This window comes from Bos taurus, chromosome 13, assembly GCF_002263795.3.
Source record: "Bos taurus isolate L1 Dominette 01449 registration number 42190680 breed Hereford chromosome 13, ARS-UCD2.0, whole genome shotgun sequence".
In the NCBI taxonomy this organism is placed as follows: Eukaryota; Metazoa; Chordata; class Mammalia; order Artiodactyla; family Bovidae; genus Bos; species Bos taurus.
This window is the reverse complement of record NC_037340.1, coordinates 39,288,966-39,316,041: the sequence shown is the minus strand read 5'-3', so window position 1 is coordinate 39,316,041 and position 27,076 is coordinate 39,288,966. Positions and strand designations below refer to the sequence as shown.

Below are 27,076 nucleotides of genomic sequence, written 5' to 3'. Positions count from 1 at the left end.
CTGGTGAGGAGGACTCAGGATCCCACTGACTGTCTCAGCAGCTCAGGGCCCTGTGGTGAAGCTGAGACCCCCAGAAGTGGCAGGACCACACAGAGCATCCGTTCTCCTTGTGAGCCTGTGCTTCCAAAGGATGGAGGGTGCCTGACGTGGGTGCTTGAGCCCACACCTGCAGCCATGGCTCCTAACGTGTGGGGAGACCCTATGGCCTCCACATGTGCACCCTAATCCTGGGGTAAGGGTGGGGAGCAGGAGTTCAGGATACCCTGAAACTTCACACGTAGGCCTGGCACATACTGCGTCCAGGTGAGAAACAGGGAGCTCGTGACCCGAAGGGGGCCCTCGATCCCGCTGAGTGATGTGGTCTGTGCACTCTCACACCTCTGTCTCTGATGTCTTCCTGGAGGAGTGTGTATGGGATCCTGGGCCGTGGGGCCAACAGAGCACCCAGCCACTTAAAAACTCTTTCATCAGGGATGACGTCAGGCGAGTGAGAGTTCTTGGAGCGAGGTTACAGTGCCGACAGTGAGCTCTGCAAACAGGGGCTGGGGAGGGGGTGGAATTCCAGACACAGCCCCCAAGGTCTGTGCCCCGGTTTTCAGAGCCCGTGCAGAGGATGAACCACCGTCCCTGACTGCGCTACAGTGTGAAGCAGAGCTGGCCTCCAGATAGGCAGGTAATCACTGGAGCCCTTGGAAGCAGAGGAGGAGGCTAGAGCCATGAGCAGAGCGGGGAGGACCAGACAACACACACTGTTCGTTTGAAATGAGACGCCACGGGACGAAGAAGACGGGGGCCGTAGGGTAGGGAGCAGCCCCAGCCGACAGCCACGAGGAGCCACCAGGAACCCTGCCAGGAACCTGAGTGTGCCGGGGCTGCTGGGAAGGACCGCAGCCCTGGCCCCCTCATCACTGCCCCGAGAGCCTTGGAACCCCCAGCCAGGCAGTGCCAGACTTCTGACCCTAGAACGTGAGCTAGCCAATGAGTGTAAGCTGCAAGGCTTGTGCTCATTTGTTACAAAGCAAGGGAAAACGAGCATGAGGCCCTAGAGGGAAGAGTGGGGGGCCAGTCATTCCATCCTTAACATGTTTTTGTCCTGGTCGATAGAAAGGTTGCCAAGAAATGTCACCAAATGTGGCAAAATGGATAAAAAGCCAGGATACATTTTTACTAACAAGCCAGGATTTAACTTTGGGTGATTCGGGGTCTGGGAATCTGGGTGGTATTTTCTAGTTACTTTCGGTTGGCAGTTGACCAGGTTGAAATCTGAGGAGCCTTTCAGGGACCCCGTCGCCCCCTGAGCTTTACTGGCTGGACACAAAGAGGGGCCCCGAAGGACACTGCATCCGAAAGGAACACTCGACTGTGACGCTGCGCCCATGTCTCCTTGTTAAACGGCCTTTCAAGTGGATCCAGCACTTCTTCCTCAGAGCTGACAGCCCCCACTACTTCCAACGTTGCAGAGAAGACACACAGGCTAATTAAGCTTCACGTACTTGACAGTGAATACGAACTGGACCAGCGAACACTTTCTTGAAACAGAAACTTCTGGAAGGTCTGGCAGACAGGCAGAATTCTTTCGGTTTGGTCCACCCATTCCATTAATGGTGGGGCTGGAGGACAAGGCCGCTGGCTCAGCTGAGTCTTTACTGGAGGCAGCAGTTGGTGGACAAGGACACTGCCCTTGTGGCTGGGGTCCTGAGCGCTTACCAGCCTCTGCATGCACCCTGAACCGTCAAGAAACGGGGAGACCCTGGGCCAGCCCCTGAGGTGTGATTCGGGAGCTCTCTGCCCTAGTCTGCATCTCCTGAGGTGCCCACTCTGGAGACAGCAGGTCCTGGGACCTGGGCCCCCAAGGGCTGCCTCGTCAGGACAGTGCCCCCACCAACCGCGATGGGGTGGGTAATGGTGGGAAACCCCACCCCACAGCACCAAGCCGCCTGGCTGGCAGGGTCACGAACTTTCCTCTTTGGCACCACAGGGTCCAGAGGAACCACTGACAGGGAGCCTTCCTCCTCCAAAGGCCCACATTTCAACCAGGCCTGAAGGTCACCGTCTTGGTCATCGGATCTGCTGTGAAAGAATCTTACCCACTGTAAAGGTTAACACAATATAAATATTTCTACAGCCATACAGCCAGCCCTTGAATTTGGTATCAGAAAGGTCACGCGGTCAAGGGCATCAAGTCAGTGGCTTCAAAACAGCTCAGGACCGCAGCCCGCCCAGCCCTAGCAGGGGCTCTTACACGGGGGGTCGAAGGGTGTGTATGGCCCCTCCTCCTCCTCCTCGTCCTCCTCCTCCTCGTCGTTCTCGTTATTCTCGTTGTCCTCATTCTCGTTCTCCGTCTCGTCACCGGCCTCCACGACCTCGTCCCTCCGCGTCCCGCTCACGCCTCTGTCTGGGGCGCTGCTGGGCCCCGTCCCGTTCTCCACTGTGTGCTTAATCGGGATCTTGATGGCCACCTCGGATTCTCCGTTGGCATAAGCCCTGCTGTTTATCAGTCTCTGTCTCTGGAGAAGGAAAGGCACGTTCTAACACAGAATCCCTCCCTACCCCCCCCAGAGGAGCTGTAGATCCTCTCACCCAGGACCCCGGCTGTCGGGATTTTCCCAGGCTGCTGGCAGGAGGTGCTTCCAGAAGACTCTGCAGACAGGTTCTAAGGGACTCCTTAAAGTAACAACCAACTCTAATAGACTTTCTGGGAAGAAGGATTACTCTTTCGTGACCCACTGGGACTTACAAATCCCTTTAGAGGAGAGTCCCCATGCCTCAAATGGCCACTGCTTTTCTACCAGGGTTTGACTGCCTGCACACTGGGTTGTTAATGCTCCTCTCCAGATGGTAGCACTTCCCTGGTCCATATGTGAGAAAGCCATAAAATGTATCGGGATTAGGATCAACAAGGCTGCCATTCCAGAGAAAGGCATCCCCAGGAAAATGTGGGTGAGACTCTGAAGTACCCTAAACTAAGGTAACCTTAATTTAACAACTACTTTCCTGCGAGTTCACATCCGGGGGCTTTATTCAGAGGGAAGATAATGAGAAGAAGGGACGGAAGAGTCTTTCTATACAGCTGGGAGCTGGACTACATCTCTGGACACGTGGTGGGAAGAGCAAGGACAAGGATGCATAGCTGAGCAAGAATGTTGGGAAACAGCTGAGGGACATTATTGTGTAAAACACTGAGGCAGGCGCTTTTACCTGCAGACTAGGGAACGTCCTCCCTGCCCAGTTCCCCACCCCAGCCGTGGCAGATGGACTTGTTTTCTCAGATACCTCATTGATTAACATGCGACTGGCCATGGAGAGTCGGGTCTTGGGGGGGAAGTGGCTGGTGATCATGATTCGAAGACCAGCCTCAGAGAAAGAAAGCTGATGTGGGTAGGCTGACAGCAGCTCGTCTACCATGATCACTGATGCTTTGCGGTGGAAATTGGCTAGGAAAGTTAAAAACAAAATAAAGATAGCGTTGAGGCTAGGAGTGGGAAAGAGATATTCATTCATCTTCCTTCCCTCCCTTATCTTTCTTGCTCCCTCCCTTTCTCCTTTCTTCCCTCCTTTCCTTCTTTCCATACATCCATCCGCCAACCCACCAACCCTCCCACCCATCCACTCATCCATCCATCCACCCACCCACCCGTCTGTCCCGGAAAGGTTGTGATTAAACTTTGAAGAAGAGTCAACATCTGCTTTCCATGGGCTCATCTATACTTCCTTTGAAATGACTTAAAACAGTTTGAGTCCTTCTCTGACATAGTAAGAATGAATTATAACATAAGAGAATTTTCCTTTCTCCTCAAAGGATTCTTTTCCTGCCACTAATATCTGGGGCATAGGAAAGACCCCAACTGTCTTTAGTAACCCTTTATGCCCTTTTCAAATGTCAAGAGTGTTCACAGTAGGCTGTTAAAAGCTCCAGGACTGATGCTAGTCCAAGCAGAGGGCACGGTGTGGGATGCAGGGCAGACTGGGGTGGGGGGCGGGCAGCTGGCCAGCTTACAGAGGCTCAAGTCCAGAGGGTGCTTAGGGAAAATCCTGTGAAATGATCTGCTAGCAGGCCTGAAGAATACTTCCTCCATGGCCCAATCTCTTCCGTGTGGATATTGCAATGTGAGGACGCAGCTCACAGGTCACAGCCTCACTCCTGTTCTCCAGGCCACTAAACCATGAAATGATCTCTGGAAATACTGACTAATAGTAGGTAGCTCTCTTTGGTTCTCTAAGAGTATTCCTTTTATTGTTATAAACTACCCTGCAGAGAAGAAATGAAATGAAATCCTTATGTGGGATAGCGCTGAATACTCAAAAGTCTTTCGTTAAACATGAGTATAATTAGTGAGAAATTAGTATAGTATAATTAGTGAGAAAACTACATCAAAAAATTGATTTTCAAATTCTAATAATTACCCACAGATTTCAAACTGAGCTATGTACTTGGAAATAACCTATAGATTTTTCTTTTTCTTTTTTTCCCTTCCCTGAAAAGTAAGGAAATGGGACTGAGAAGAAATAAACCCACACATTTCAATAGGAAAGTTAAAAAAAAAGTTAAATGAAAACTGAAACACATTCTAGGCAAAAGTAAATGATAATTTTCCATGTTCCTTTAAGAAAGAATATTATTAAGAGCATTGTATTATTTCTCTTGGAATAGCAACTGCTTACTAAGCATCTCCTGAATATCAGAATTTGGGGGAGTGATTGAGTGACTAACACTTTCACACTTTTAGGGCTTCCCTGGTGCCCAGATGGTAAAGAATCTGCCTGCAATGCAGGAGACCCAGGTCTGATCTCTGGGTCAAGAAGATCCCTGGGAGGAAGGCATGGCAACCCACTCCAGTATCCTTGCCCAGAGAATTCCATGGACAGAGGAGCCTGGCGGGCTACAGTCCAGGGGGTCACCAAGAATGAGACACGAATGAGTGACTTCACTTTCCCTTTCTTTTCTATGTTATTTTGCAGGTGGGAAACTGAGGTAATATAGCCTGAAAGTGAATTCGGATATAAATATACACTAATAACAACTATCATTAATGGAGTATTTTATATACTTTATCTCCTTAACTTGCTATAAAAATTATCCTCCTTTTACAGAAGAGAAAATTGAGGCTCAGAGAGGTTAAGTAACTTGCTCCAAGGTCACACAGCCAGAATGGGAGACAGTCAGCACCTTGACACCCCTGGCGTCTCCTTTACTATCTTGTTTCTCTGTTATCAACCTCAGCACGTTTGGTCCAAGAACTTCCACAGCTTCCAGAGACCGCCCATCACCAGGATATTCCCGGACACAGCCAATGGGAGGGAGTGGGGGCGGTGCTCCCCGGGCAGGCACGCCCTGTGGGGCCGGTGGCACCCGGCGCAGCCCCGCAGTGGGGCACGGCCCCAGGGTTACCTCTCTTGAGTAGCACCACGGTTGCGTCGCAGTTGCCGCTGTCGTCCATTTCGGCGTTGTTGGCCAAGCCATTGACCATGTTTCCGGCCCCTTTGGTCTTCCTCTCGAAGCACTGGTGTATGCAGGCGTTGTATCTGGACACGGCCGGGAGCAGAAAGAGCCCATCAGCACTGCCGTTCCTCCCTCCTGGGCTCCTGGCTCCCCAAAGCTCCCCAAAGCTCCCTCAGCCTGGACACGGGTGAGAGACCCGGTGCCTCAGGTTAATATGGTTACTGTTTTATCATCCTGTTTTCCCCAGAATATTCAGCCCATTTCCCCATCTTGAGGATATATGGTAAGTGAAAATAAAACCAACTTCAGACAGATAAATAGGGACACACTGCTTTCTCTGCAGTCTTTCATGTCAGTGGGGGAGCTCTGGGATTGAGTTCCCTTACTCATGATCTATGTATGGATGTAAGAGTTGGTCCATAAAGAAAGCTGAGCACTGAAGAATTGATGCTTTTCAATTGTGGTGTTCGGGAAGACTCTTGAGAGTCCCTTGGACAGAAAGGAGATCCAACCAGTCCATCCTAAAGCAAATCAGTCCTGAATATTCATTGGAAGGACTGATGCTGAAGCTGAAGCTCCAATACTTTGACCACCTCATGTGAAGAGCCGACTCATTGGAAAAGACCCTGATGCTGGAGAAGATTGAAGGCGGGAAGAGAAGGGAATGACAGAGGATGAGATGGTTGGATAGCATCACCGACTCAATGGACGTGAGTTTGAGCAAGCTCTGGGAGATGGAGATGGACAGGAAAGCCTGGCGTCCTGCAGTCTATGGGGTCACAGAGTTAGACATGACTGAGCTACTGAACAACACCTCGTGGTCCATGCATGGAAGGGCTGTGATGAGACTCAGAGGGATGAGCAAAGACTCCCTCCTCTGGGCCGTGTCCCCAGGGCCTTTGCTATCAGGGCCATGCTGGGTGGAGGAAGGTCAAGGTGTCACATCCATCTGTCCTGCTAGCATCACAGTCCATGTGCACTGGCGGGCTGGCTGCCGAAGTCTCTGTCTGCCTTTGGTTTCCTGAGGTCACAAGCTGCGATCCTGGGAAAGTCTGTCACTGTTGTGCCATAATTCCAGGTCTGTGGGGCTCTTGGCTTTATGACAAAATTCTGGGCTGTGTTTCTTCAGAATGACTGAGGGAAAGAATCAAAACCCTGTGTGGAGTTTCTCCCATGTGTGTTGGAAGGAAGGCAGCTTAGTCAAGTTCCTGGGATGCTCTGGCAGGCACTGTCCTGGTCCCTTTATCATTGGTATTAGAAGACTCCCATGGAGGAATCCTAGGAAACTCAGGGGCAAAGACAGCCAGCGGGCAGCGTCTCCAGGGCACTGTGGCCCTCGCTGCTTTTTCCACTAAGAGACTTAAAGGTCCTGATGGCTTACTGACCATGGGAAAACCCACTGAGGGGTCCCACCAGCTTGGTCCCTGGCCTCCCACAGAACAGCACCCAAGCATTAGATTCTAAATCCAGCTCACGTGCCACTCAAGCTGAGTTCCCCCTCCTCTTCTTCATCCCTTTTCCTGCTACAGACATGAGGCCCCTTGGGGGTCCCTTCCCACTGCATCCTCTGTTCTTAGTGCAGCTCTGGGTGGTGGGCCTGCCATGGAGATACAGGTGGGGGATCCTCTACGGCTGGGCCCCTTCCTGTTCACCCTGGGAGCCTGAGGTGCTTCCTACAGGCCTGAGGGAGAAGAGAAAGCTAGTCTATAGGGACAGTGGCAGCCATGGAAAGGGCAGTGGGCAGGCCCACTCTCAGGGTTTATAATCTCAGGGCTTGCAAGGAATAGAATGAGAACATGACTATTCTGCAACATGATGAAATGATGGAGCCAGATATTGAGGATCAGCAGCTGCCAAGATAACACAGTGATCCAGGCGTCTGTTGGTGTGACTCTCCACCACTCTGGACACAGTCTAACCTGAATGGGATCAACGACTGACATGGAGGGATACAGGGGCTGGAGGAACAGGTCACACTACCCCGCAGATGTAATCAACAATGTCTTAACTGTGGGAAACTCTGCAGAGCCATCAATCAGATTTCATTCAAGACTAAATTGCAAGGAAAAAAAAAGGGGGAATTTATAAACTCAAAGAGATCTAGAATATGGAGCAACCAAGAGTGATGAGTGGAATTTATTTGGATTCTGCTTTTTAAACTATTCATGACATTTATGAGACCGAAGGAACTGTAAAAAATGATATTTATGAGACTGTTGAGAATTTGAACATTGGATACTGAATCATATTAAAGAATTAGCATTCATTTTAGGTATGATCATGATAGTGTGGCTGGGTTAAAAATGAGTCTTTTTAGAGACAAGTACTGACATTTGGGTAGATGAAATGGTATGATGTCCGGGACTTTACGGGGATTCCCAGGTGGTGCTAGTGGTAAAGAACCTGCCTACCAATGCAGGAGACATAAGAGATGTGGGTTCAATCCCTGGGTTGGGAAGGTCCCCTGGAGGAGGGCCTGCAATCCACTCTTGTATTCCTGCCTGGAGAACCCATGGACAGAGGAGCCTGGCGGGCTACGGTGCATAGGGTTGAGAAGAGTTGGACATGACTGAAGGGACTTAGCAGGCAAGTTGGGGTTTCAGATCATGTGGAGGGAGTGATACAGCTGGCAGTGTGGGTGCAAGTCAATAGTGGGGCAACTCGTGGAGAGCACATGGGGTGTGTCATGCTATTCTGCTGACTGCTCTGCAGGCCAGCATTCTTCATGGCATGGTCTCCTCATCCTCTGTCCCCCCTCCTGGAGGAGCTCCAGGGAGAGGCACTGTTTCTGTCATCTTGACTTAGAATCCACTTTCCCCCCCAGAAATACTGACTCTCCAGGGGGTTTGCTTTAAAAGTTCACAACTGTGTGTTGTGTACGTACTTGGATTTGGATGATAGGATACTAATGCTATGTATTGCATCATTATGAGCACTTTCGTGGAACTGGATATCAGTTAATTAACTATTCTATCACATCCCATCCTTACAAACAGCCTTTCAGGTAGAAAGCATCATTCCTTCTGTTCCTAGAAGCAAAAAATGAGATTCAAAATACCAGAACCACCTGGCTCAGTTCTGCAGCCAGGGCTGCAAGGGAGGCACTTGATCTTAACAACAAGCCCACACTGCCTCATCTGGGAACCAAATCCCAGTGAAATGACCCAGAAGGACAGAAATCAATCCTCGCCAAGGTCAGGTATGCTTCAGGCTCCCTTAAGGTTTCTACCTGCTGGGCCAAACCAGAATTGCTTTTTGACCTTCAGACAGAATGTTTAAAAATCATTTTTAAGCAATCCATCCAGGAGGCAGCTGACAATTCTAATACAGGCTGTTTTCAATGGCTGCTGCTGTTTTATATTTTTAATTGAATGTTTTAAATTTTGTGCTTGCACCCCAAAGCTGCTTTATTGTGAAGCATGCAATTTTATAAATCAGATTTTATAAAACCCAATGATTAAAGCCTGTGATTACTGAGGGGAATGGCAAAAGAGCAGAGATTTCAATTTAGAACTTGGGACCAGAATTTATGCAGAAAATTTCACGAGCGCAGTAGCTGCCTTTCCCCACTTTATTTGTATCCTGCTGGTCTGAACAGCTGGGAAGTTGGTAATGCTGACGCATCAGCAGAAACACACCTCATTAGCTTTCACATTGGACTTGGCTTGGGGTAGGGAAATTGTTCAGTGTGTTTTCTTCATGTCCACATGCCCCGCCTGCAACTCACAGATGTTACGATGGCTCAGTAGAGGGGTGTGGTGCTTATGGAGTGCATGCTAGCAAAATTCTTCAATCTTCCTTCTTTTTAGATAAAAAGAACTTTCTAAAGGCCTCCTTATTCTTGTACAGCCCTTAGTGAATTCAGTATGGGACATGCTTTCATCTAAATTCAGATTTTAAAACCCAAGATCCATGTTTGGCTTATAGCAGACACTCAGTCAGTTCTTCTGGAATAATTGATGAATCCACCTTTTCAAAAGGGGAGATGAGAGCTCTTGACTCACTGGGGTCTCAAAGAACCAAATGTTAAAAAAAATAAAACAAACACATGAAATAAAAAATGCTGAAAGAAGACGTGTATTGTTGAGGCTTTCTGACGGTGGCATGGATTCCCTGATAGTTTTGCTCTTTGAGAGAAAGAGAAATAAGTTGGCTGCTCCTGTCTTTAAAGGCATTTCCTTGGAGTCTAGAAACTATGGAAAGCCTTTGGGCCAACTCGGCTTTTTTATGGGAGCTGATGTACTGAGGTGTGTGATTTGTGGGAAAAGCACCTGGTTTTGTCATCTTAACTGTGATGTCAGTTACCATCATGGCAATTCCACATCAGGATAACTTTGGGTGAGGTTCTAGTCTTGAAATAGTCTCGTTCAGTCACAAGATCCAGATGCTGGGTCCACGCTGAACATGGACAGTTCCTGAGGTGGAAACTGGGCATCATATTGGGTGCAATGGTGGCAGATGGCTCACAGCCTACCCCGGCCATTGGTCAAGCCAGCTCCTGCCTTCACTGTTCCTGTGACATTGGCCAACGGCCACACTGATTTCTCCCGACAGGATTCTCAGCCACCAGAATTAATTTTTGTTAGGCCTCAACAGCAAAGAAAACTTGACGTGTCAGTGGCAGACTGCTACCAGATGCATCCACGTCAGCAATTTCTGGCAGCAGTCAGACAAAAGGAACTTTTGCCGACAAAGGTCCGTCTAGTCAAAGTTATGTTTTTTTCAGTAGTCATGTATGATGTGAGAGCTGGACTATAAAGAAAGCTGAGCACGGAAGAATTGATGCTTTTGAATTGTGGTGTTGGAGAAAACTCTTGAGAGTCCCCCCATCCTAAAGGAAATCAGTCCTGAATATTCATTGGATGGACTGATGCTGAAGCTGAAACTCCAATACTCTGGCCACCTGATTCGAAGAACTGACTCACTAGAAAAGACCCTGATGCTGGGAAAGATTGAAGGACAGAGGAGAAGGGGACGACAGAGGACGAGATGGTTGGATGGCATCACCGACTCGATGGACATGAGTTTGAGCAAGCTCTGGGAGTTGGTGATGGACAGGGAAGCCTGGCGTGCTGCAGTCCATGGGGTCACAAAGAGTCGGACACAAAGAGTGGCCTCCTGTCCTCCCCCTAGAGGAGGCGGTCACTCCTGCAGTCACATGGGCTGGGGAGAGGATGGGCTAATTCGAAGCAATGCAATTGCTTCCGTGGGGGCAGGTGGCTGCAGCACAGAGTATCTCTGCACTGTTTACAAACTCCTCATCTCAATGGTCCTTGTCAAAAAAGATGACCCAGCAGGTTTCTGACCACAGTGCTTACATCTTACGTTAGAACATGGGAAGCATCAGCAACGTAACTCCTGATACAAGTGGTAATCTGCCCAGACTCCATGGGGAAAAAGAATGCATGATCTGGTGGTCTAAAACATGTCCACAGGTAATTGACTCTCCTCTCTCGGAAAGGCAAGGAGTGAAGACCAGACTGACTCTTTTCTAACGAATAGAACGTGGCAGAAGGGACAGTGTGTGACTTGTGAGGCTGGATCATAGAAGGTGTTGCTGGGTCCTTTGTGCCCTCTCTTGAATCACCTGCTCTGTGGGAAGCCAGCTCCCGGGTATGGGGACACTGGAACGGTCCTAAGGAGAAGCCTATATGGGAAGTTTTGCCACCTTTCTTATTATGAAAGCGAACAAAGAAACAGTCAAAAACTAGGCTGCCAGGTCCTGAAGAGGGGCAAGGGCAATGTCCCTCTGTCCACATCATCACATAACGCTGAGTGCAGGAAAGAGTTTGGGGAGAGAAACTGAGAAGGGATCTTACTCACTTCATGATGACAATGTAGATGAGATACATCAGCACGAGGACCAAAGACTCCCACCTGTGGACAAGCCAAGAATGGTTAGTTAGCGGAAGCCACCAAGACGCACATGCCACACCCCAGACTCCCTTAGACGCGCGCGTGATGCGAACAACAACTAAACCTGCCAAGCACGGTAAGGATGAGGTAGATGCAAAAGCCACACACACACAGTTCCTGATCTATACACACGTCCTAGGCAGCACCCAGCTTTCGAGGATTTCTTCCTTCCTCCACTTAAAAGGAGAATGCTTCCTCTTCTCTGTTATTTGCTCACTCCAAAGAGTGCTTTGAGCACAGCAAGACTTCTGTCATATTGCTGAATATAAGACTGCATGTATTAAGTCTGACCACAGCTTAATCATTCACTAAAACAATTCGGATACAAACGGCAACCTGGAGGAATTGACAGGAGCAACCAAGGGACTGTTGGCTTCATTGGAGTAAGGCCTGTTAGATTCATTAGATAGTGGGAGATGGAGACAGAGAAGGAGAGAGGGGAGGGAGGGAGAAGACAGACAGACAGATACACACACCTGGGTCAGGGAAGGTGCTGTCAGAAAGGATAAGAATGAATAAGTGGGAGAATGGTCAAGGGAAAAATAATGAAACCTCTGGAATGTACCTTGAACTTTTGATACTTTGAATGCTTCCTCTAGTTTCTTGATTTTAGTAACTTCCAGTTAGAAAACAAGGAACCTGATTTCTAGGTTCCTCTTCAGGTGTAGAATTTAACTAGTCAATTGAGAGCATCATTTTTGCTTCAAGAAAAGGTTCATGAGGGATGGTCTATGGAGAAATTTTAGGTTATGGCTTTCCTGTGCTTTTTCAAGTTCCATGTCTAGAAACTGATCCCAGAGAAATATGTGGTCAAACATGAAAAGGACACACACACAGGTTCCTGCCGCAGTGCTGTTTTAGAAGAATGCAGTGTTGGAGAGAAGCAGTCAGCCGACGAGGTGGGCTCTGAGTTATGGTGAGTAAGGCCTCGCCATGGGCCACCACCATGGGTCAAGAATGATTCTGCAGATACTGTATGAGGCTATTATAGACACAGTGCTGGTGATGCTGGTGATGCTGCTGAAAGAAGTTGGGGGTCCAAACCACCTAAAGTCTCCAGAAGGAGGCTAAGGACTGACACGGACTTGCCAGGAACCTGCTCTCACTTCCTCCTATGCAGTTTTCACGAGCAAGGCCAGGGAGATGAGAGGGGACTCCTTCTAAGACCAACAGATGGGAAACCACCTGTGAATCTCCTTGCTTCAGGTTTTCTGCACAAACGCAGCAGAAAGATTTCTGAGGTCAACTGTGATCATAACTCGTTGTCCTTATGGCAGCATGGTTAGCAGAGAGCAGCAACACTGAGCAACGCTTAGGCACCTGCTGTTTGCTGAGAGAGAGTGCTGGCTGTGTTAACTGTGCCATGAGTTCAAGTGGCAATGCCTCTGTAAGTTTTCTTGTGCTGCACTCAATCTCTAAGGACATGTGGGGACAATATCACCATTGCATATGGTAACCAGGTCCAGGTGGATCCCACGAGGAGGTTCTCCCTGGCCTCTGAGCTGAGATTCTCCCAGGCATCTTGATCCCTTTCAGCCCATTGATCACTGTTATTCAAAGAAGACTTCCTTCCTGTTTCTTACGAGTCAGTCAGTATACAGACCATTTGTCTTAGAGCAAGCTCTCCCAGCTGTCTCCCCCTTGCCCTCTTGGGCAGAGGAGAGAGAGAGCAGGATACCTTAATACCCTGAATAGCATGTAACATTTATGGTCAATGTGATATGTCCCCCGACACCTTTAATTCTGAAATCACGGTGACGACCTAGGATGCATAGGTGTTGCTCCTGCAAAGGGCTAGCACTCATTTTGCTGAAAATGAAGACGGCTGGGCTTTGTACATCTTTATTTTTACTTAAAAATGATATAACCTATTATTATTATTTGCATATTCTTTTCCATATGGTTTATTACAGGATACTGAATACATCAGCCCCCTGTGCTATATAGTAGGAACCTATTATTTGTACTTTTTTGCTACCTCATTCTTAGCTTTAAATAACACCATGCAAGTCGCCTACCTGCAGCATCACAACTGCCTATTTCTGAGACGTTATCTCAGAAAAAGTAGCTGTATTTTCACATCACTCTACTTCCACAGATCAAATATTTGAAAAAGGGAACAAGAATGCACAGCACACCCAATTTCTGTTTCCATTACAAACACAGCTGACATGCTCAGAACTCATCTCAAAAAAGGCGGTTTGGACATTGACCCAAATGCAAATGTTCCCACATATTTAATTTGGGCAATATTTTTAATCTATCAGGAAATCACTGGTTTTTCAGAGCTCCAAGTTTATCTTGAATGTTAGGCAGAACTTTAACAGGTTAAAGGTCATGGAAGTGCCTCCACCTCTGGCTCCTGTGATATATATGGTATTCAGAATATGGCAATGTGGTCTGAACAACTGGAAAAGTTCATCAAATCTTGTCCATGGCCTTGCCCATGGCTGACTGCAGAAAAGGACAGTTAAATCACACCATCGAATCTGGATGAAAGATCTGTCTCCAAAGGAAGTGCACTAGCCCAGCCCAAGGGAAACGGCCTCTGCTCCGTTAAAGCTGGTTTGTTTGTTGAGATGGACACAGGGTTCCCAAGAAGTGCTAGCCATTCCAAGCTGCCCTGACATTTCCCTTTCTTTCCTAAACTCTGATTCTGGTTTTTAAGGTACTATCTCTGAAACACAGCAAGGGGAACTTGGAAGGGGAAGACAGGTACTTACCAGGAAACTTGTTCATCATAAATGAACTGTTAAAAAGAAGATAAAAAAAGAGAAGATTAGACACACACATACATGCACACACATGCCTTATCACTGCACTTTATTTGCCCTCGTGGCTGGTTGGTGGGAACCAGGGCTGGGGCTGGTTTGGAGTCTGAAGCGTCTGTGGGCACTCCCCTCTGTGCTGGTTGAGTCTCTGGTCAGTGTCAGTGGAGGGAGGTCTGCTGGCAGACTGGGGTGGGCCTGGTTCAGAGAACAGAGCATCAGCCCATTTTCTGTCCGAGGGTGGAATAAGAGGGAAGCCCAAGCTTGTTATCTGTAGAATTTTGGATCTGGAAGGCAACGCAGAGCTTGGTGGGGGTGTCCAAACAGTAGCCATTTATGGGCCACCTGGAAGCTGTTTGCATGTCTCTGTGCCTTGTACAGCACCTTCAAGCTCTTATGTAAGCACTTGGGTGTCTAGCGGAGAAGGCAATGGCACCCCACTCTAGTACTCTTGCCTGGAAAATCCCATGGATGGAGGAGCCTAGTGGGCTGCAGTCCATGGGGTCGCTACAAGTCAGACACGACTGAGTAACTTCACTTTCACTTTTCACTTTGATGCATTGGAGGAGGAAATGGCAACCCACTCCAGTGTTCTTGCCTGGAGAATCCCAGGGATGGTGGAGCCTGGTGGGCTGCCGTCTATGGGGTCGCACAGAGTCGGACACGACTGAAGCGACTTAGCAGCAGTAGCAGTAGCAGTGGGTGTCTAGGGACTCAGTATTTTCCGATCAGTCAACCTACTCTTTCATTTCCTCTAAAGAACTTATTTTCAAAGAAAATTTTGCATCACAACTGGAAGTGGAGAATCAACACCATGTGTAGCTGCTGCTGCTAAGTCGCTTCAGTCGTGTCCGACTCTGAGACCCCATAGACAGCCGCCCACCAGGCTCCCCCGTCCCTGGGATTCTCCAGGCAAGAAGACTGGAGTGGGTTGCCATTTCCTTCTCAATGCATGAAAGTGAAAAGTGAAAGTGAAGTCGCTCAGTCGTGTCTGACTCCTAGCAACCCCATGGACTGCAGCCCACCAGGCCCCTCCGTCCATGGGATTTTCCAGCCAAGAGTACTGGAGTGGGGTGCCATTGCCTTCTCTGCACCATGTGTAGAGAGAGAATAAAAATGCATGCAGTAACGACTGTGAAGATCCTGGCTGGACGCTGTTAGCTGCCCACGCCCTGGGCCACGGGCCTGCCGTATGTGAAGGGAGCTTATCAGGGTCAGAGGCAGTGGAGAACACACAGGGCCACACAGAAAACCTCCTTCATCAGTTAGGATGCAAAAAAAATACACAACAGGACTGAATTTATTTAAGCCCTGATCCATATAGTAATAGCATCTAAAATCGCTTCTTATTTGGGGGGGAAAAGTGGTATGATCTTGGCTCATTGATTTACACAGGGAATGGGGCTATGGAGAACACGCATTGTTTCCCTGAGATTGCTCACTTAGCTGGAGAGTTGGTCCTAAAACCCAGCCCTGGCTCTAATTTTCTGTTCCTTCCATGGCACCCTATTTGCCCAGATGGCATGGTGTTGAAACCAAATGAGTACCCTCCGTTTCATTCCAGCAGGAAGCTCTTTCTTTGCCTACACTCAGAACATGACTGATTTGGGCTCAAGCATCTCTGAGTGGCTTTCCATCGGGCCGGGGCCCACTGGAGTCTCCGAGGCAGAAGCATCCAGTATAGAGGGTGATCATGGCACTGAGATGGTTAACTTGGCTAACAACTGGCATCACGCAGTCGCTGGCGATGATAACCACCACCAGTTGTGAGAGACACAGACAACCTCAAAGCCCAGCAGGTGCAGCTCAAAGGCTCAAGAGAGGACCTCCCTCCAGTCACCCCGAAGGCATAGAGAGAAGGATGAGGAGAAAGTGGCCACCTTTCTTGGTAACTCACTGTTCCCAACAAGACACCGAAAAAGACATTGATTCCATCAGGTTTCGTCCTTCTGTCATCTGTTGTTATTGCATCCAACAGGCTGGCGTTCGGATGAAGATGTCAAACCAGGATGGGAAAAAAGAAGTCAAGGAAACTGCCCTATGACCCAGGTTGGATGGTACAGAATCCATTCCAGTCGCTTTTATGTAATCATTAGCTTTAAAAAAAATCCAAGGAATCATGGAACGGAACCAATGACTGAAGTTGGAAAATGTTTTCTATTAATTGAAGTTAATTCAATATCAGTCTTGGGCAACAGGATAGAGCAATCAATTTGTAGCTACTTAAGAGAGCACAAGATACTGGTGAAGAGTTGATTAGATGACCAATTTCATGTGTGTCTCTGGGGAGGGCAGCTGACACTCCACAATATGAAAGCAGCTCTAAGGAAGCCTTATTTCGTGACATATGACAGATGGGGGTAGGGCTCTGTATGTTTTTAGCTATTATCTTAATGATCATAGCAGTGAAAAAACCCAGAATGGGCTTAACTGTGCAAAGGATTCCAAAGTGAGAGCAGAATTTACAGGGAACACAATGTCAGAGAAATAGTGGGGCGCCCCACCATTGGAGGCAAATGGTGTGGAGGGAGAGAGAAGCAGAAATTTCCAGACAACAGAGGCAATGGTGCTGCTCCCTGACCCTAAGAGCCCCAAGGACTAAGCCACCCTGTGGCCCACTTGAGAACACGGTCTGGGTTTGATCTCCCTTCCTCAAAACGATTGGGTGGAAACACCAGGGGCCTCCAAAAAGAACAATACAATGGCTATAAGGAGCTAGCAATCAGGACTTGGAGAGCATCTGAATGGAAAGAGGCTTGTTTGTGGAGAGGAAGACCTGCCTGCGGAGTCTGGCGGCGCCTGGAGGAGGCGGGTTGACTGATGGTCGCCCACACAGGACATCTGCCCTGTTCACCGAAAAGGTCCTTCCAGGCAGCACATCTCCAGGGCATCCGGAGGGAGCGTGGAGCCAGCCTGTCTCAAAACTTCCGATGCCAAGGACAGTGTTTCTCACTGGGTGCTGCTGATGGCTGGATGGAGTGGATTTCTTATTCCTTAGAGATTTTATTTCATTTAATTCTTCTAAGACAAGTGTTGCATATCCCTCTGTATTTTCATGTCCTCTGTGAGTAAAAGAAGACAAAACGACTTCCCCCACCCCCGCAGGCGGGGAGACCAGGGAAGAAGAAAACCTGCATTCACTCTCCTCTCCTGAGATGAGAAACGCGCCCCCAGTTCCGGCCGGCTCCCACTAGGTGGCGCTCACGGTCCAGCCCCGCGCCTGGCCCCGCGGCCCTAGAGGGGAGGATGTGATGAAGGGATGTGATGAAGGAGGACCATTCCCCTTCTGGGCTCCAGGACATCTTCTGGGCAGAGGGCAAGCGCCTCTGGACAGACAGCCTCCCGCGGGCGCCTGTCACCAGCCCACCTCGGTCACGGGGCGGGGTCACGTTCGGGAGGCAGCTCCTTTCCGGGGCTCTGGGATGCTGACGGGCGGGTCCCGTATTTACACTCACATGCGATCACTGGCCCTACTAGGGTGCGGATGGAGCTGACCTCGAGCTGACCTGCCCTTTTTTTCCTGGATGTTGCAGCGGAGCCTTCAGGAAGCAGTGACAATTTATTTTCCTGGGCTCCAAAATCACTGCCAACGGTGACTTGCAGCCATGGTATTAAAAGACTTACTCCTTGGAAGAAAAGCTGTGACCAACCTAGACAGCGTATTGAAAAGCAGAGGCATCACTTTGCTGACAAAGGTCCGTATGGTCAAAGCTATAGTTTTGCTAGTAATCACGTAGGGATGTGAGAGTTGGACAGTAAGGGAGGCTGAGCGCTGAAGAACTGAAGCTTTCAAATTGTGGTGCTGAGGAAGACTCTTGAGAGTCCCTTGGACTGCATGGAGATCAAACCAGTCAATTCTAAAGGAAATCAACTGAATATTCATTGGAAGGACTGAGGCTGAAGTTGAAGCTCCAATACTTAGTTCACCTGATGTGAAGAGCCAACTCATTGGAAAAGACCCTGATGTTGGAGAAGATTGAAAGCCAAAGGAGAAGGGAGTAGAGATGAGATGGTTAGACAGCAACACTGACTCAATGGACATGAATCTGAGCAAGCTCCAGGAGATAGTGAAAGGCTGCTGTGCTGCAGTCCATGGGATCACATAGAATCCGACATGACTTAGCGACTGAACAGCAACTACTTGGGGAAGTAGCTTTCTGTTCTCTGCTGGTTGGCTGAAACCAGGCCCGCGATATCCCCTGTAACACATGTCGCCCCAGATTTGCTGCACAGCTGGTCCGGCCCTTTGACCCACACGTGGTTCCTCCAGATCGACCTCAGGCTTCACCTTAGGCTTTCCAGGTGTTCCAGGGACCAGCTAAACGGGAATTCACAGGAGTGAATATGAAAAAAACACTTTTCCTCCAGGCCTCTGGGAAATAGATGGGCTACCATGGAAACCAGCTTTTCAGTGTTGGCATGTGGTCTAGAATTCTTCCCAGAGACAGGCTTCCATCAGACATGCGACTCCCTGGATGACAGAGCATCCCAGATACTCGAGATGGGACACCAGGGAATGGACTGCCAGGGGTTACAGGCCAGTGAGCCAGAGAGAGAGGCTGGGCTGGCCCCGCACTGTTCGGTGGCCTCGGGTTGGCTGGTTGTAGGCGGTAACCACGGCCGGGTGGCTGCCTTGCTGAAGCTGAGACCTTGTAGCTGGAATCATAATCACTGGCACCATCAGAATTTTAAGCAGTGAAAGTAAAAGGAGAAAATCAACACCATCATTCTCTTTGAAGAGCCTGAAACCTTGAACATCCTCCCCGCTGGGAAGGGAAACTGCTCCCTGCAGATTCTCCTTCCTCGGCTACAGGTGCCCTCAGGAGATGTGCCGTCTTGGAGGCCTGCCTTCCCAGGCTCTGGGGCCTCGGGTGTGGGTGGGTGGCTTAGCTGAGGCCGTGGCGATTCCCTCTAAGAGGAGTCAGATGGGAAACACTGGAAAACAGCCGTGAGGCATGGATATGGTTTCCACTTGAAGGGTAAACAGGAATTCCCACATGAGGATCTCCAGCGGGCTGACCTGACGGTGCGGGGGCTAAGGGAGGGTGGCAAGGATGGCGGGTGTAAAGGCAGGGCTTGAGCAGAGCCTGGGCAGGGATTAGGGCAACAGGGGGCCCTTTGGTTTGTTTGAGGAAATGGGACGTTCTCCACATCCTTCCCTGTGAGAATCTTCTGGCCGCCACAGTCATTCCCGCTTTGCCAGGCCCTGAAATGGAACCGTGGGCATGAGGACCTCAGAGTCTTCAGGCTGGAGTGAGAGGAAGGGGCCCGGTGGGGACAGGTCACGGAGGCCAGGGCCCAGAGGACAGCCATCCCTGTGGGTGCCCAGTGTCCCTCCTCTCACAGAAGGGGGAGAGATGGCTTCTGGATTACGGAAGATGAGTCATCTTAATGAAAGACTCCCAGGAGAGGGAGGCTGATGTTCAGTCTCCGGGTAAAGAGGTGTTTCGGGCGCTTCTGTAGAGGTAGATGCATGTTAGGTGCAGTAAAATCAGACTGCATGAGGCCGGTTTTGTTGGATGAAAAACCTGAATTCTTTGCTGGGCTCATATAGTTGTGCATCTTCTTTTCTTGCTCTGGGAGACCTGAGTGGGGGGGCAGCTACCTCACCTCGGGGAAATCCTTGGATTTCTAGAGCCTCGGTGTTACCATCTGTAAAATGGGACTCCTATCACAGCAGCTCGAGAACCGTCATCGTCAGGCCCAGTGCTGTACTCAGTCCTGTGAAGTATGGAGCCTGTGCTTGTTAAAAGGGTGAGGAGGTGGGTACACTTCCCATGGAAGGGTTTGCTCTCCACATCCACGCTATCCAGATGATAGGCACTAGTCACATGTGGCCGCATGCACTGAAATTAATGAAATAAGGTTCGGTTCCATGGTCTCGCTAGCTGGCTTTCCAAAGCTCAATGGCTCAATGGGAAAAGCATTTGAAAAAGAATAGATACATGTCTATGTATAACTGAATCACTTTCTGTCCACCTGAAACTGACACAACGTTGTGAATCAACTACACCCCACTATAAAATAAAAATGAAAAAAAAAGACCCCAAAGGCTCACCTGCCTGGTGGCTACCATATGGGACAGTGCCCTCCAGGCTGTCTTTGGTGGTTGGGTCAGCTCACCTGTCTCTCTTTGTCCCCATGGAATCGCCTTCAGAGTTGGGGGCTGCATTGAGTAGGGGGGAGCGTTACCTCAGATAAGCTCTTTCTGCTGTGCCAGCACTTAGATTGCCCCTGGGGCCCCCCAACTGCCAAGGCCCATTTGGCCCTTCTCCAGGAGGGAAGCACCCCCCAGGCTGGATTTGGGAACCCCGATAAGTTATCTGGAGCCTGTCTCATGGGGTCCCTGGCTACCTCCACCCTAGCCAAGCTTCCCTTCTCCTGATGCTCAAAATCCCTGATCTTGAAGCAGAGATGAAGGGTAAAAATAAAGCATTCCTTTTAGGGCAGCTGTTAGATTGATGATGAAATGAATCATTTGCATTTATGTAAATTACATGATTATGTAAATTACAGTAACATTTCAATAAAGGAAACTATCTGGCCTGCTGGAATTTGGAGAAAGCAGACAAGGAGGCCAGAACTCTCACAGTCAGTTGGGGGTGGGTCCTTGGTGTGAGAGAGAGGCAGCCAGAGGGCCTGTGAGGGCCTGTGGACTATCCTTCAGATGGGCGTGTCATCAGGCATGGGACAGCAGCTGGGACTCTCTCAGGACCTAAACGGTGACATCTCTCTTGCAGAGAGAGACCCAAGTCATGGGGCGAGCCTCCTGGGCCACTTCTGGCTTCTCCAGGGCCGACGCGCCCCTGTAGAGTGTCCCCAGGACTAAAGTGGGCACCTGACGAGGCAGGAGAAGGGCACTGAGTGGCTCACACTATATGCTTCAGAGGAGGCGGGCTTGAACATCAGCAACATAGAAACAAACTAGAAAACAGCAGAGAGCAAAGGGTAGGTGCCTCCCAGACACCGAACGGAGCCCCTTGCCTCTAAGCTAACTGTATGAAGCTCTGCTGGCTTCAGAACATCCCTGCTGTGTTTGTGCTTTGGGGCCCGGCCTCTGCATCAGCCTCCAGGCCAGCTGTCAAGCAGTCCAGGTAGGAGCACCCTATCAGCTCTCCCAGGCCCAAGGGCCCCAAGTCTGTCAGAGAAGTTGACTTTCCCAGTGCTTCAGATCCCCAGCCCTTACGGATCGTCCTCAGGGCTGCTCTGCCTGAGCAAGTGTATTTAGAAGCAGCATCTGGTCCCTCTTCATTGGGACTTGGCCCTCCAGGTGAATGAGCTCTTCGTTGTGGCACCTCGGAGGCCCATCTTCTGAACATTTCAGAACCGTAAAAAGGGGAGAGAGTAAAAAGAACAAACCCAAAGAGCTTAATTATTTGGCTGGTTGGTAATTCTTTCTGGGTAGGAAGAGAGCTTCTAAGTACAGGACTTTTCAGTGCCCATTGCAGGGTCCAATGGAAAAGCTTTGTGTTATGCAAGGAACCACCCCCGCCCCCCTGCAAAAGTGACGAGGTTACCATGACACTAGGGGAAACACAGAAGGAGGAGACTAGGAAACCTTGACAGAAAGATACAGCGTGTGGAGCAGAAGCCTGGGGCTGGTGCATGGAAGGGGTCTGGGGACACCGAGAAACCTCCTTTGCTAAGTACTGCTCTTCGGGTATTAGATTGTTTTGCTCCTCATGCTGTTTGAAAGTCTCATGTGAAAAGGTCTCCAACAACAAACAGCTGTCAGAAATCCAGACCACCAAGCTGCCACGCCGCCTCCCTTTTGCGGCTCTCCAAGTGTCTTGGAGATCACACTTGCCCCGCAGCAGGTGAGCGTCTGAGGAAATAGTACCCGACTGTCTTTGAGACTGAGTTTCTGCAAGTGCTTGCGGGGGCTGCTGGCATCAGAATCATGACGGAAGATCCTGGTTGAACTGAAGTTTCCTGGGTCCAACCCCAGGCCCTTCCGGATTAAAAACCTCTGGGTTGCATGTTTCTGGGAGGCACGCAGGGCATGTCAGTGCTGCTGAATTTGGAGGAACACCATTAAAGTCAAAAGAACCAGGACCAAACCCCCATTATTCAGATGTTCTCTTTTCCATACTTCCCAACAGTGGAGAAAGGTAATTTTTCTTAAGATCATAGTAATCTAGGCTTGATGTTGGCTCAGTAAATACCCAGTCCAGTCTCTAGGTCACAGCACAGAGTCACTTGCTGTTGACTTTCGCCATTGGAGGGAACACAGAGCCGCCGGCGCCCCATGCCCAGCTGGCTCAGCTCTGATTCATCCACAGTAGGTGACTGCTTTGCTCAAAGACCGTGCTCGCGTGAGCATCATCCGCAGCCCAAGGAAGCAAAATTGCCTCACTTCTTCACAAGTCATTAGCAACGATATATTTGTTCTGTCTCAAACACGTCCAGATACACTTAACAGAAGACAGATTATTTCACACACAGTTCTAGGAGGCGTCTATGTGAAAATGGAGTGAAGCTGATATCCGCGAGTCTACTGACAGGCGCGGACATCACGGAGCCCTTGCTCCTGGGGTGGGGGTGGGTCTTGGACTTCGCTGTTCTGTCTCATTTCCTTGTCTGTAGTGGGGATGGGTGGGCATCTCTCTAGAATTCAACAAAGTAGAGAACTACTTTCATTACCACCCCCCACAATACATCTCTTGAAAAATATGACTTTCACAAATCATCCTAAAATACCTTGACAGCAGAAGAGCTGAGTGCATGTGATCTATACCAGGTGGGACATTGCAGGACAGAGCTCCTGCAAAGCATGTTTCAGCAGTCTGGGCTGGGTGAACGGAGGCCTCTAGATCTGGGGTGATTGAGCCTTTTCCACAGGTACAAGAACACAGAGCTCATGGGTGTCCTCAAGTCTGCTGACTGGGAATTATACAGCGGAGTGAGTGTTCATCCCAGTGTGGGCGTCTGAGCCCTGCTCCTCCTTGGGGCTGCTCTCCACTCTCCTGAGCCTCTGTCACCCTTGGAGTGTGGGGGCTGTGGCTGTAAACCCAAGATCTTTGCTGTAGGTTTGCTATTGACTGAAGTACCCACCTGATTCCTTGGGCAAAGTCTTGTATTAAATGTCACTTTTGACTTATTTGCATGTGTGTATGTGTTGGTCACTAGTCGTGTCCAACTCTGTGACCCCACGGACTGTAGCCCACCAGTCTCCTCGGTCCATGGAATTCTCAAGGCAAGAACACTGGATGGGTTGCCATTCCCTTGTCCAGGGGATCTTCCCAACCCAAGGATTGAACCCCGGTCTCCTGCATTGCAGGCAGCTTTTTTACCATCTGAGCCACCAGGGAAGCCCTTATTTGCATAGAGATTTACAATGAAATACTATGCAGGTAAATGCTTCGTAAACGGGTAAGTAAATCCTCGAGCGGATCTATTCCTGTCCAGTAGGTGTGAAAACTAAGACCTGAAGAGACTGATTCCTCTAAGGTCATGAGAGCGAGTGAGAGAAGGACCAGGAGTCAGAGCTCCCACCCTCGTCAGCGTTCTTTCTGCTTTGCCGCCCTTCTATTCCTGGATGGCTCAGCCTGGGTTTGTCCCCACAGGAGACCTGGAGCCACTGCTCATTTAAACAAAGGACTGGCATTTGCAGGTGTCCTTTGTAGAGACAGCATTTGCATAGCTCCGAGGACTGATGGAAGTGGTAGGTAGGGGGTGGCTGGCAGTGATGCTACTTGTTACGTTACTCTGCAATGAGCTCTGTCAGTTAGGGCCAGAGATAAAAAAGAGCCTCAAGTAAGATGGGCTACAGGGGGCACACTGCAGAGATCTTTACAAAGTGAAAATCCATAGGACAATGAAGCAATGCATATGGTGGGAACTGGGGGAAGATCTGTTTAATATCCTTCCCAGGCTAGATGGCTAGGATGGGAGTGGGGGGCTGGAATACAGGAGGAGGTCCAGCCTTGGGGAAATCATTCTATGTGTAGAGACACTTGGACCTGGGACATGAAGGTGTCCAGTAGAGACACCCACCACTAGGGACACAGTGTGGGGTGTCCCCATGAAGGTGGTAATGGCCACAGGGAGTGTGGGACAGGCAGGATGAGGAAGGAAGGACTATACCCGGGGACACTGCAGTGAGTTACAGCGGAGCCCGTGAGGAAGGTGAGAGCAAAGGATCATGAGAATCCCAGGAAAGCAGCAGGGACGCTCATGGAGCCAGGTGAGCAGAGCCACCTCCTGTTCTGAGCACCGGAACCATCGGGCTGGGTTCTGGGTGACCAGAGCACCTGCCTTTATGCACCTGTTCCACCTGGAGGAGTCCCAAGTTGCCCCGAGCTGAGAAGGGTGATCAGGAGAGAAGGGGCGAGGTGCCCGGCACACACTTACCACGATGAGCGCAACCACGGACAGCGTGTAGTAAATGGAGTCCCTCAGCAGGCACCAGGAGGAGAGAGCCACGACCTGGGGGGAAGGGGCGGCAGGTGAGAAACAGGACACGGACTGTGCGAGGGACACAGCCCGGCTCTGGCGTTGCAGCCGGTGACGACCCAGACACAGCTCAGCGCTTCTCTCTCTGCCTGAGGCCCAGTCCATCTGCCAGTCGAAGGAATTCACTCAAGGTCTTCGGGCACAGTAGTCTGGTCTCCTGAAAATCAGGTGCCAAGATGGGTTTGAACCTGCCAGGACTTCATTACAGGGAGATGCCCAGGAAAGAAGACAGGGAGGGAGCGGGGGAAGGGGGAGGGCTGCCCAGCTGTTACTCCGATCTGGCCCCCAAAGGAGAGGCAAGGCTGGGTTAGATGGACTATCTGAGGAAGGTTCTGCAAAACCAGGTCGAAGTCTCCCAGGAATCTGCCAGCCTCGGTATCCCTGATGCCAAGGAGAGGGGAGGAGCCTACTGACTTGCTGTTCCTGCCAGCACTCTGCCCAGAGCTGGGCATGCCCTTCTGAAGGCCCCCAGCCTCTTCTCTCATCTCTGTGATATGCCTGGCCTTGTTGGCACTTGACCTCTGGCTTAATCAGAATTTTTAAAAGATTGATTTGCCTATTGATGTGGAGAAAATGCTGTCTTAGAGGTGGTGGCTCTGCTGAGACCAGTGGACACTTTGCTGGAGACTAAGCAGCCTTGGCCTCTTGTGTGTGGACTTCCTGCAGGCGAAGGAGACCCCTGGTGCCGCAGGAGGGGAGGGGACGGGCAGGGTATTGTGGGCGGGGGACCCTATTCTGGAGGAGAGTCCTCTCCCCTGGGTAAGTCCTTCAGAGTCTTTCATGGAGGGAAACCTGGTATTTTCCCTCTGTTTTGCAAAGTAGGTCCATTTTTGCAGACTCTCTGCAAAAGGAGCCTGGGAGAGTCCCAGATCGGAGGTGCCCCCTGGGCTGTCATTCTCACTCTCTCCCACCTCCCTAGGAAAGCGTCAGCCACCCCATGGCCACAGGACTCATCTAGCTGCCTTTGCCCTTGCCTCATAAGCGGAAAAGGACACAGCAAGTGCCACTCTGAGCTACGATAAGAACAGGGACCAAAGACAGCTGGAAAAGGGATTCCAGTGACGCCTCCTTTGGTGTCTCTTCCCTCCTGGATGACTGGGTCCAACTGTAAAGAAAAGATCAGGGCAAAGCCAAACCAGAGAGGGTATTCTGGATTCAAATAACATGAAAGATATGGCTTAAATAGAGCTAAAAATGAATAACGAGGCCAGCCTCTTTCTGTTAACACACTCTTCCACCACTGTAGGGACACTGAGTATTTTCTGTGCTAATTTTGCCTTGCTTGGTTTGGTATTTGCAGATCCAAGTTTCAGATGAAGGGCTTGTCAAGAAAAGGACTTGCACCACGAGAATCTCTTTAGAACAGAGTGTCCTCTCCAGCCTTTTATCATCTCTCCCTGGACTGTTTACTCTTTGAGCCTGTGGCCGCCACTCACCATCTAAGGAAGAGGACAAATTGGACTAGATTGTTCACGTTCCATCAGGTCATAAAAGGTGGTGAATATTTCAAAATGTATTATAATTAAGCAAATGGACTTAAAACACGTGGCAAGTATCAACTCTGAATTTTCTTAAAAATCTCTTGGATTTCTAGTTAAAGATAGGTGGACTGAACATCCCAGCACCGCTGCTGCTTCTTGTTCTACTATAACAGGGTTACAGCAAAGGGATTTTGTTTTTTTTTTAAACAAGAGATAAACCTGGGAGACAAAGAGACTAGAAGAATTGATCAGAGCAACAAAATTTTGAGCTGGAACGCAGAACAACTGAACAATCAAAGTCTTTCAGCTGGCAGTGGACCAAGCTCTAGAAGTGCTGGTAAAGGTGGCCTGAAACGGGATGGCGGCAAGACTGTTGAAGACTTTAATCCCACCTGATACTATTACAACAGTGTCAATCAACTATCCTTCCATATAAAATAAAAAAAAATTTTTTTAATTTAACTGCAGATTTCTTCCCTCACTTCAAATAGACCAGTGACTATACATCCCCCACCTTATCTGAGGCAGGAGACCTGGCATTTACAGAAGAGAAGTTTCAGAAACAGAGGAGAGGAAATGATTGAATAAATAATTAAAGGAAAGTGCTCAGAAGTTAAGGACTTCCATTTTTCTGACACAACAGACAAAAAGATGCACACCAAGGCATATCATTGTGAATATTCTGAATACTGGAACCATAAAAGAGTCCTAGAAGTCACTGGAGAGAGAAAAACAGGATCATATACAAAGAATAATATTTTATTTCTCAGCCAGAGAGCTGAAAGCTAGAAGACAACGGAGGAGTAACTTTGAAATTAGAAAGGAAAATGATTTCAACCTGGAATTCTACACCTGACCAAATTGCTCATTAAGTGTGAGAGGAGAATAAAAATAAAAGTCAATTATCTCAAAATATTTACTTCCTACGTATCCTTTTCCAAAAAGCTACTAGAAGATTGCTCCACTAAACTCAGGGAGTAAAACACTTGTTACATAGAATGTTGGCAAAATAAATC

The 27,076-nt window shown here is 49.3% G+C and overlaps 1 protein-coding gene across 1 annotated transcript in view; it reads right to left on the bottom strand.

The window, feature by feature from the left end:
- SLC24A3 (solute carrier family 24 member 3) overlaps positions 1–27,076 on the bottom strand; it is a 445,825-nt gene that overhangs the window by 20,797 nt on the left and 397,952 nt on the right. Inside the window, exons 7-12 of the mRNA XM_025001037.2 lie at positions 24,478–24,552; positions 14,080–14,105; positions 11,264–11,317; positions 5,390–5,523; positions 3,274–3,434; positions 2,243–2,507 (exon numbers count right to left, since the gene is read on the bottom strand). Of these exons, the coding sequence (XP_024856805.1) occupies positions 2,243–2,507; positions 3,274–3,434; positions 5,390–5,523; positions 11,264–11,317; positions 14,080–14,105; positions 24,478–24,552 (715 nt within the window). The remainder of the gene's footprint in view (positions 1–2,242; positions 2,508–3,273; positions 3,435–5,389; positions 5,524–11,263; positions 11,318–14,079; positions 14,106–24,477; positions 24,553–27,076) is intronic.